This window comes from Tubulanus polymorphus, chromosome 2, assembly GCF_964204645.1.
Source record: "Tubulanus polymorphus chromosome 2, tnTubPoly1.2, whole genome shotgun sequence".
In the NCBI taxonomy this organism is placed as follows: Eukaryota; Metazoa; Nemertea; class Palaeonemertea; order Tubulaniformes; family Tubulanidae; genus Tubulanus; species Tubulanus polymorphus.
Window position 1 is genome coordinate 11,159,129 of NC_134026.1, and position 12,088 is coordinate 11,171,216.

General features: G+C 35.9%; 1 protein-coding gene across 3 annotated transcripts in view; it reads left to right on the forward strand.

The window, feature by feature from the left end:
* LOC141900872 (serine protease HTRA2, mitochondrial-like) overlaps nucleotides 1–12,088 on the forward strand; it is a 26,296-nt gene continuing 14,208 nt past the window's right edge. For all 3 annotated transcript variants that reach the window (XR_012618787.1, XM_074787925.1, XM_074787923.1), the window contains exons 1-2: nucleotides 1–449; nucleotides 9,146–9,347. Coding sequence is in view for 2 of the 3 variants with exons in the window: in XM_074787925.1 (XP_074644026.1) it covers nucleotides 4–449; nucleotides 9,146–9,347 (648 nt within the window). In the remaining variant the exon portion in view is untranslated. The remainder of the gene's footprint in view (nucleotides 450–9,145; nucleotides 9,348–12,088) is intronic.

Consider the following 12,088-nt stretch of genomic DNA (forward strand, 5'->3'; position numbering starts at 1 on the left):
TGCATGCATGCCGTACAGTGCTGCCATCACAAAGTTAATAACAATATGGCCGCGCCCAGGGCAAATAAGTTTCTAAAGATATTTTCTTATTTTCCGAAGCTCGCTGGCTCATCGGGTGAGCGGGTTCATTCGTCAAACAGATCTAATCGTATTTTCCAACAAATTGTACGATCTAAATACGAACGTAATCGTAAATCGATTAAATTCGCCGCCCTGGTAGGCGCGGGAACAGCAGCGGCGTGTGCCATCAGTCATTATTACTTCGACAACTTTCATGACGGGGACGGCAACCGAACTGGGTTTATTCCACGGGTAACTGCTGCTGAGGTGTACAACACAGATGTTCACGATCCACCAATTCCAGTTAGTCGTAGATCCCAGTTTAACTTCATTGCTGACACTGTAAAGATGGTTTCTCCTGCTGTTGTATTTATTGACATTCAAGGAAGGTATGTTATGTTGAATTATTATCACATGTAATAGATGAAATCTAAGTGACAGACGCCTCGTCAGTCACAGCTTGATTCCATTTTTCATAGTAAGAAATCATAATGATTCGATAACAACCTCACCGTTAATTTATTAGAATGCAACCACAACGTCAACGTTTCGGCTGTTGACTAACAGCCATCATCAGGTGGAATGACCAGAAAACAGAAGTAACGTAGTAACTGTTAGGCCTAGTCAACAGCCGAAATGTTGTGGTTTCATTCTAATGAATTATCTCATATGAAATTTGAATTGTGGGACTTCTTCTATTAATCTACAATAGCCTATACACGGATTAGAGTGTTTCATTCGACGACAACACTCAAAATATTGTCAGCGATAAGGAACACATTAAATGTCAATGAAACTGGAAAGAGAATCAACTCCAATTTTATTTCATATTGAAATTGTACTGTAGATTTGGACCCAAAGCATTAAATAAATGAAGAAATTAAATCGATTCTTATAGGCCTAGTTAAAACTTGGAAAATTGAAAATTAATGCCAGAGTTAAGGGGTGGGCGGAAAGAAGATGAAACTGTAACTCTAAGGTTTGATTCATTTCTGAAATTTTGGCTTAAAGATTAGAAAATTATGAGGAAACGGATCAAATGAATTTTTGCGGGAAAAACATGAAGAAAAATTTCTTACTTAAATATAAACTAGGTCTCGGTACCACTGTCTGCTAAAAAGATTATTATTTCGATTTAGATTAAGTGTCAAGAATTTTAAATGGTCGTTTAAAACTCATTGTCACTGCAACCACAATATCCATGACAATGGTGAAAACTGAGAGAGGCTTTTGCAATAGGCCTATTGAAGAATTTTGACCTGGTGGTTAATTTAGAAATTAGCTCCATTTGGAAATAAAAGGAAGACGAGAAGATTACAACAATTCTGAAATAACCCGATCCATAAGTTACTGTATTTTGGTCAATGTGCTGCCGGATTTTGGCGTGACATAATTCTACTTCCAATTTCCCCATGAGCTTCAAACTGGACGTCAAGTGATGTCATTTTTAGCCCACTTGAAACTTTAGTGAGCGGGCTATTGCGTTCACTTTTCGTCTGTTGTCCGTCCGTAGACGGAATTCAGTTATTTTGGGAAGTTTTGAAGACGCTCCAAGGTAATGTCTCGTGCTATTTGGTTTATACATGTAGGCCTATCTACCCTAGACACATCTTCAGGCCAAAAACTGGCCCTGTCAGATTCAAGATGGCCGACTGGCAGCCATTGTTGTTCGCCAAAATCAGCACTTTTTACACATTTTTGAAGTTTTCGGGGGAAGACACTTTTATCAATAACCTTGATCATTCGTATATATTTGTATCCCCCGAGGGCCCATCGGCATGTGAAAAATTGAGTCGATCGGACTCAAGATGGCCGTACTGTGACCTTTTTTGTTCCCAAAAATGTCAATTTTGGCCTGAATTCTGAGTACTGTAGCTTTCTAATGGTGCGCCATGTTTCATTGCAATTTGTAATGGGTATTCTTTGGAAAGGGATCTTTTATATCCGAGAGGGTATTTTTGACCAGGCAATTATGATGCACTTGGCGGCCATCTTGGGGTCATCAGTACTCATTCGTAGGTGGAAAAAAAGTTTTTCCACATCATAATTGATACTTAAGCATATTTTGATACTATAATCAATTGGAAAGTTGTAGCTCATGACATGTTCTATGATCGAGGTGAGTTTCAAGCTCATTGGTTTTTTTTATGGCCACCAGGGGGCGTTGCACAATACAATAACTTAGTATTTCTATATTACATTCGTTCCTGCTGTCTGTGTTAACACACGATTTTACTATGTAAATGATATTGAGCAGGGAGTGTATATTGATAAATATAACCCACAGATTACATCATTTATAAAAAGCAAATCTGACAGGCTGGCCATTGTGCCCCTTGGGGCTCTTGTTTAAGTTATCGAGGGAAATTTTGAAGACGCTTTTATCAATTACCTTGATCTTTCGTATATATTTGTATCGCCCAAGGGCCCATCAGCTTAAGAAAAATTGGGTCAAGTGGACTCAAGATGGTCGTCCTGTGACCTTTTTTGTGCCCAAAAATGTCAATTTTGCCTGAATTGTGAGTTCAAATTTCTACGCGAAATAGAACCGTTGAGCGCGTTAGCGCTAGCTCATTCTCTAACTGGCTTAGAACCCGGTCAATCATACAATACATATATCACACACTCGTTGTACCAGCCTTACCGTTGAAACGTAAATCCCTATTTCATATACCTTGACTTAACCCAGTTTAAGATGAAAGCCTAATGAAAAATATCATTACTCGGAAGATTTTTCCATGATGATTTATGGTCAAATGATATTGTGATTAGACTTGATTATATGAGTCCATAATATGGTTATAATAAGGAAATCAAACTTGAATATGAATCAAATAATATATAAATCAAATAATAGATATAATGAATATATAAATCAAATAATTATAGACTAATAATTATATTGAAATTTATATCCCCATTTCGTACACTAACTTAAAGCTGTATAATATCAACTGTAGACCTACTGAAAAAATGATCAGGTGATTAAACTTGATTGGATTAATCCCTGATATGTTAATGATTTTGTAATAGTTTTGAAATAATGATGACTAAGTGATCAAACTAAACATAATTATGATAGAATTTTACCTAACAACTATACTCATCATAGAAATATTAGTATAATTATGACGAAATGAAAATGAAAAAAATAGGGGCCTATAGTTATTGTAAAATGATTTAGAAATAATTAGATATAGTGATTGTTATTCAATGTAGTTACGATAAGGTGATTAAATTGATTAATCCACAAGATAGTTATCAATAAAAAATTTAAATGTACTTAATGAATCAATGATATATAATTCATGTTTATTAAGAACAATATAGAATACACAATGATTTGGTGTATACCCAACCAATACTATAGCTCATGAAATGCAAGGCCTCTTTATCAAAAATAGATCAATTGCAGTTTTTAAAAAAGACAAATTTTGACAAAAAGGCTCAGCACAGGGCAAAAATAGGCCTCAGCAACGAAAGGGCTAGTATGTTATGGTGCTGTTACTCTGTTGTAGGCCTACAGTTATTTTACTAATTTTTCGCAGATTAGGCCGGACATTTATGAGATCCACGTTTGCCTGAATAATAGTCGTAAGTTTATTGAGAATGTATCATCTAAGAGTAAAGCAAGATAATAACTCACCGTACCTGTGCTTATTATCGTTGCATGATATTCCATCACAGAATGATTCAATTGCAACAGGGTGTCTATTTAGGCTACTATGTGTAAACGTTTGGCAAATAGGGCCTAATATCATATATGCAATTAATGTAATTCATAAGTAATATAAACAAATGCAAATCATGTTCTTGATAATGATCACAATGATAATTTGCATGATTCCTGCCGATGTCAATTTATGGTTATGCCACGGATATGGGGGCTTAAAGTGAGTGCCATCCAAAACAAATTTTTATGTGTAACTTATTCATATTCATTTTAGAGGCTCTGCTTTTCTACAGAACTCTAATTATTATTCCCATGTTTGTATTTTTTCTGCCTCACCTCTCTGAATCTGTGAGAAAATTAATTTCTTCATCAATTCCTAAAAGATTTTGATGAAATTTTCAGGATGTGTTCAGCGCCTTAAATGTCGCAAATGTCATGAGAGAATTTTTATAGCCCCCTCCATTCATCTGTTAGGGGATATTTTACATTTACCAATTTAAGAGATGCAAAATCTCTGTGAGAAAATGCAGCTTGATGTCAGTGGGAACATTGTAGCTAAGAAAATGAAATTTCTTTTGTCAATGGTGGCGTCTATCTAGGACCTACAGTTTGGGCCCAGTGGGGCCAAATATGGGCGCAATTTCAAAACCATAATAGATAGAAGGGTAATCTCCCAGGATTTTAGCCCACTTGGGACTTACGTGGGCTATTATATATACTTTTTGTTGGCTGTCCAATTCATTCATCTGTTGACATAATCCAGATAATTTGGACATTTTGAGGACAATAGATTGTCTTAATATTTGGTGTATACATGTATCTACCCTATACACATCTGCAGCCCAAAAACTGGCCTGGTCAGAATCAAGATGTCCAACTGGTGGCCATTTTTTCCCATCAAAATAAGCACTTTTTACTGTGTAAAAAGTGCACTACAGTATATGTCAGTTATAGGGAATATGTTGTTTCAAGCCAGAGGTCGAGAGGTTGAGCTCACTCAACCTCTCTCCCTCTGACTTGAAACAACATATTCCCTATTACTCCTAATAATTTCATATAAATGAACATTATTTACATGAATTTCATATATTTTAAAATCATTTATATGTTAATTACAAAAGTGTGAGGAAAGTGAGTAATAATTCATATTTTAACAGATTTCGAATAAAAATATAAGTAAAATAAATGGATAACTAAAAGAGTATAAAAGTGTGAGTAAAATAATTCATATTTTAACATTGAATATTTATATTTGAATGAGTTTTAATGGAAGTTTTGTTATGAAAATGAAGACAGAAGAAGAAGAACCCAAATTCAAAATCGAAATAAAAGAAACCAATAAATTATTTTTACAGTTTAACATTAGAAATTATATTTCAGCAACAAATTTAGTGTCCGCAAGATATTATAAAATTGATAACATTACTATGATTAATCAAATATCATCAAATGAAACATATTTAATTACTGAACTAGTAGATACTTTTGATAATGGTGTTAAAAATCGTATTTAATACGTATTTAATACATTGATACCTCAACCCCCCTTTTTTAACATAAATATAATTTACTCATTTTCATACATTTCAACTAATATATTTTATATTTTCAGCTAATTTAACAGTCGATTTCTTATTTTGATTCATATAATTTTTCATCAAATTCATGAATATACATGTGATTTCTCAAACTCTTTTTATTTTTATATCTTTTATTACATATTTCACAGCATTTAATATTATTCAATCTATCTGAAATATAATTTATATTTTCTTTCAATTCTGTATATCTAATTTTACAGCTATCATAGAATTCTAACAACTGTTTTATACTATAAGTTGAAAAAGAAAATAAACCTGAAATCATAATAATTGATTTAATATTCTGTTGATTTTTATATATTAGATGTAATATTTCTAATACCTTATTTTCACTCATTTTTAGCCCACTTGGGACTTTAGTCCCAGCGGGCTATTGCGTTCACTTTTCGTCCGTCGTCCGTCCGTCCGTCCGTAGACGGAATCCAGTTATTTTGGGAAGTTTTGAAGACGCTTCAATGTAACGTCTTGATATTTGGGTTACACATGTATCTACCCTAGACACATCTTCAGCCCAAAAACTGGCCCTGTCAGAATCAAGATGGCCGACTAGCAGCCATTGTTGTTCGCCAAAATCAGCACTTTTTACACATTTTTGAACTTTTTGAGGGAAATTTTGAAGACGCTTCGATCAATTACCTTGATCTTACGGATATATGTGAATCCCCCAGGGCCCATCAACATAACAAAAATTGGGTCGGTCGGACTCAAGATGGCCGTCCTATGACCTTTTCAGTGCCCAAAAATGTCAATTTTGGCCGGAATTCTGGGTCCTGTAGCTTCCTACTGGTTTGCCATTTCTCATTGCAATATATGATGGGTATTCTCGGTATTCAGGTATTCTTGATCAGCCAATTATGACACAATTGGCGGTGTCATCAGTACTCATTCGTTGGTGGGAAAAACTTTTTCGACATTTTATTGATACCTAAGCATATTGTGTTACTACAATCAATTAGAAAGTTGTAGCCCATGACGTGTTCTATGATTTTGGTGAGTTTTAAGGTCATTGGTCATTGTATATGGCCATCAGGGGGCGTTGAATAATACAATTACTTAGTATTTCTGTATTATATTTGTACCTATGCATATTTTGTAACCACAATCGATTGCAAAGTTGTAGCTCATGACATCGTCTATGATTGTGGTGAGTTTTAAGGACATTAGTTATTCTATATAGTCACTGGGGGGCGTTAAATAGTAGAATAACTTAGTATTTCCATATTGGATAGGTACCTTGGGATATTTTGTTACCATGATCAATTGCAAAGTTGTAGTTCATGACATGTTCCATGATTGCGGTGATTTTCAAGGTCATTGGGTTTTGCATATGGTCACCAGGGGGCGTTGAATAGTAATGCAACTTAGTATTTCCATATTAGATTGGTAACGAGGCATATTTTGTTATCACAATCAATTACGAAATTGTAGCTGCTGACATGTTCTATGATTGTGGTGGGTTTCAAGGTCATTGGTTTATGTATATGGTCACCAGGGGGCATTGAATATTAAAATTGTTAGATTGTTGAGCATTTGAAACCACTTCCCAAGTGGGCATGGTGTCCCTGGACCCCTAGTTTACCATCACGGAAACCCTGGCTGTACACACATTTCAAATAATGTGGGATTTCTTATAACTTGGTATGTGTAATGGAGTAGGTCAATGGATTACACCTATTGAAAATCAGCTTTTTAGCTCTTTCAATATGGCCACCATGGCAGACATCTTGAATTTCTTGCTACCATTCTACATGCATTAACATAACATGCAATTTCTTATGAATTAAGAAGCTCTAATGGGGCAGGTCCCTGGATACCACCTATCGAAAATCAGCTTTCCCAATTATTCAATATGGTTGCCATAGCGTACATCAAATGTGGCAATCAAATTTTGAAATCCTTGTCAGTGCTGTAGACACTACAAATTCCGTTCGTTCTCTTGAACGTTGGTAGGTGTAATGTAATAGGTCCAAGGATTATGGTAGGGTCTGCAACACGGCCCCGGCCGCAGCCACACATCTGAAACATGGTCCCAGCCCTGGTCCCGGCCGCGGCCGCACATGTCTTAAACACAGCCCCGGCCCCATTTACGATGATACAGTATTTAAGTATAGTATTTAATACTAATACTATTGCAAGTAAATGTATCGGTTAGAGTTCTATTTGAATTTACTTTGCTCTGTTTTGTGAATCTTAAGACAACTTGCCATCGTGATCTTCCGGAAACTGAACACTGAGATCTTCCGGAAAATGAACACTGAGCTCTAATAAAAAAGCTTGACTCCAACAAGCAAGAACACCAGTTCATCTTGTATCCCGAAAGTAAAGATAGGGATAAGTTCATTTCTAGCCCACTTGGGACTTTAGTCCCAGCGGGCTATTGCGTTCACTTTTCGTCCGTCCGTAGACGGAATCCAGTTATTTTGGGAAGTTTTGAAGACGCTTCAATGTAACATCTTGATATTTGGGTTACACATGTATCTACCCTAGACACATCTTCAGCCCAAAAACTGCCCCTGTCAGAATCAAGATGGCCGATTGGTAGCCATTGTTTTTTGCCAAAATCAGCACTTTTTACACATTTATGAACTTTTTGAAGACGCTTTGATCAATTACCTTGATCTTTCGTATATATTCGAATCCCCCAATGGCCCATCAACACAAGAAAAATTGGGTCGATCGGACTCAAGATGGCCGTCCTATGACCTTTTTAGTGGCCAAAAATGTAAATTTTGGCCCAAATTCTGAGTCCTGTAGCTTCCTATGGGTTTGCCATTTCTCATTGCAATTTGTGATGGGTATTCTTTGGAAAGAGATGTTTTATACCTGAGACATGTACTTTTGATCAGCCAATTATGGCGCAATTGGCAGCCGTCTTGGCGTCATCAGTACCCATTCGTAGGTGGGAAAAAGTTTTTCCACATTACATTGATACCTAAGCATTGTGTAACCACAATGTATTGGAAAGTTGTAGCTCATAATGTTTTCTATGATTTATGAGTTTCAAGGTCATTGCTTTTTGTATATGGCCACCAGGGGGCATAAAATAATAGAATAACTTAGTATTTCTATATTATATTTGTACCTACGCATATTTTGTTACCACAATCAATTGCAAAGTTGTAGCTCATGACATCGTCTATGATTGTGGTGAGTTTCAAGGACATTAGTTATTCTATATGGTTACCAAGGGGTGTTGAATAGTAGAAGAACTTGGTATTTACTTATTAGATTGGTACCTAGGGATATTTTGTTACCATGATCAATTGCAAAGTTGTAGTTCATGACATGTTCTATGATTGTGGTGAGTTTCAAGGTCATTGGGTTTTGCATATGGTCACCAGGGGGCGTTGAATAGTAGAATAACTTAGTATTTCCTTATTAAATTGGTAACTAAGCAATTATCACAATCAATTACAAAATCATAGCTGCTGACATATTCTATGATTGTGGTGAATTTCAAGGTCATTGGTTTTTGTATATGGTCTCCAGGGGGCATTGGATATTGAAATTGTTAGATTGTTGAGCATTTGAAACCACTTCCCAAGTGGGCATGGTGTCCCTGGACCCCTAGTTTTTACTGCAATCAGTTGCAAAATTGTTGCTCATTACACGTTCCATGATCCTGGTGAGCCTTATAAGGTCATTGGTTTCTGTATACATTCTTCAGGGGTGTTGAATTTTGATATTTTCAGATTGTTTATAATTTCAGACCTCTTCCCTGGGTCTTCCAAGGCCACCAGACAATTTGATTTTATCACCCACAATTTTAAAAAGGCCTTAATGTATGCTGTATTTTGCAATTATATTTCAGACACCCATATTCCGGGGAAATGCATACGGTATCAAATGGTTCTGGATTCATTGTCCGTGAAGATGGTTTAATTTTAACAAATGCCCATGTCGTAGCCAATCGTAAACACGTTTGTGTAACATTGCAAGATGGAAGGAAATTTGAAGGACATGTGCAAGCAGTAGACCCTGTTACTGATCTTGCAACAGTAAAAATTAATGCTGTAAGTTTATTAAGCCTTTTTGAATAAACTCAGTAAACTAAATCGGCACATTTCAATCCTCTTCAAAAATTGGCAGCATGTGATAATAATTGTCATCATCGTAAGTTCTTGTAGAGCTCATAATGGGCTCATAATGTTTGACTCTCCGTTATGTGCTCATCGGAGAGCCATGACTGATGATTTAAATGTGCCCAAGAAGGCAAAGTTTTTTATAATAAATAGTAGGGAATTCCAAAGTGAAGGCCCACACACAGAAAAACTTCTATCGCCGTATGAAGTTTTGGTGCATCGAACTTAAGAGAGAAAATGAGTCAGTTGATTGGGTAACACGAACAGCAGATTGCCCTTCTAACTGATCACACTTTTATGCTGGTGCTAATCCGTTAACACATTTAAAAACATATAGAAAAGACTTATATACTGATAGTCACTGGTTTTAATTGCTTGGGGTATGGTTTAGTGGATGATGCCATTCTTAATTTATACAGCCCTTTATTGTATTTTTGTATAGCTTTATTCCATGTTATAGCGGTTCGACTTGCAGTTCTTTTTCCCAGTTTTCTCTCTGTTATTTGACACAATATAGCTTTGTTACTTGCTCAGTCAGTTGGAAATTTGTTGTGCTTTCCTGAGTTCGATGAAGGAAAGAATGAATTTATTTGTGACAGAAGAAATTGGAGGAATTCTATAAAATAATAACCATTTTCCCGCTTGATCCTGTCATATCAACATATAGAATTGATTATGCATACGCCTGGTGTTATCTTAACAAAAAAGGTTTATTGTATTGATTGAATTATAAACAATACAGTCTACCTCAGATATAACGTTGTTGGATTTACCGTAGATTCACGTTTATCGTATTATTTCCCAGGTCCCAATTTTTTTCCTTCTATTAGGCCTTAAAAAACCTCAAATATACTGTATGTTTTACATTTAAGTCGTTTTATGCACACAGGCATGCATGGATATCCCTTGGTTTTAAATGAAATTCGGATATAACGAAGTTTCTATGGTTTATACGTATACCGTGTTTCGGTTGAACTGATAAATTATCTGGTCCCGACTGTTACGTTACATCCGAGGTAGACTGTACAAATTTACATTAGAAAACACCATACTGCTAGACCAATGTTGGGTACGACATATTTGAAATCAGTCAATTATTCTGGTGCGGTTTGTTTGCGCCGATCCTGCCTCAATGTGGGTATTGTCTTGGCGATCTATGTGTGGTGCTTGCACAACATCATGATGCTATGATGGGACGATAAAATGTCAGGGTGCCTGTGTTTAGTGTGGCACCCATATGGCGCAGTTCTAGGTGCATTGTCGGCCGACATTTTGAGCGAGTTGAATGGCTTGTCTTTATCGTAGTAACTATGAGTAGACTTGAATTATCTAACACTTCAGTCAGATCAGTGGCAATGGTCGATATTAGATTTGGTTCACTATTAGATTTGTATACTATCGTTAATTAGCGAACCTATGGTTCGCTTTTGCTATCACTAGCTGATGACGTCATGCTTCCAATGCATTTGCCTATCGCGAAAAATTTCAGTAAAATGGGTGGCACACGTTTTATCTAGATGGTCTTGAGATCTGATTTTTTTATCAGAGGTGTCATATATTATCTATTTTACAATCTGAAAATTTCACAGAATTCTGAACTCGTGTTTTTGTGAAATAATCGAAAATATACCAAAATCGAAGCAAATTGCCATTCTTTTTGTAAACATGCGTTTCTGCAAATCAAAATAGACCCGGACTGCTAGTACTATAAAGTTTTGGGTGTTGTTCAAACATTTTCACATAATTTTAGCTGAATAAAGGTCTAGATTTACCCCCAGGCTGGCGGTCTAAACGCAGGGGTCCGACTCGCACCTAACTCTCTAATAACGTGGCTTGACCTATGAACTATTGTTTCTTGGATAGATCCAAGAAATATGGTAGCCTATAAGGAACATTTTCAAAATTCAAGTGTGGACAGAATGCGCTGAATGGTGGATTTTTATTTCAAATTCGAATCAATTGAAATCAAGGTTAAATTTTATTTCATAATATTTCAGTCTCAATGTTGACATTGTGTTTCAACAGATCAAAGTTTCGGTTTCTTTGATTATATTTGTGAATGACCCCGATGCGTCTCCGCACACTACAGCATTTCCTGGTTTATTCAAACGTGTATTTACACGGTATTTCTGCTCATTGAAGGTAAGATATTCTATGATTAATGATTGTCATTGGTCCTTAGTGCCCGAAAATGTCTTCTACAACAAGATGTTAGTACGGGACCGACAGACTGAATATCAATCCTCTTGTCTATTACACTGTGATTGCAATTTCAAGTCAATGGAATTTAATTTTCACTTTATTTCTATTGATCTTACTCATTGTTTTACAGATACCAGTAACCCAAGAATGAATCACCACCTCGACTCATTGAAGCAGGAATTATAGATTTTTTCGAAAAGAATGTTTCAACCAATACTCTAAGACAAATCCTGATATGATTAGGCCTAGCTCCTATCTTACCTTTTGATATGAATATATTATCTGAAAATAAATATGATTATTAAAACAAGAGTTGCCGTTTGAATTTGATCGCTCCTTTGAAGGTTTGAAAGGCAATGTGTATATTGATTTTCCTCTTCCCACTGGCCCTTGCAATAAGACCAGGGTCTAATCCATTTTAGACATATAACAAGTCTAAACTGCCTATTAGTTAATGGTCAGGTGAGCTA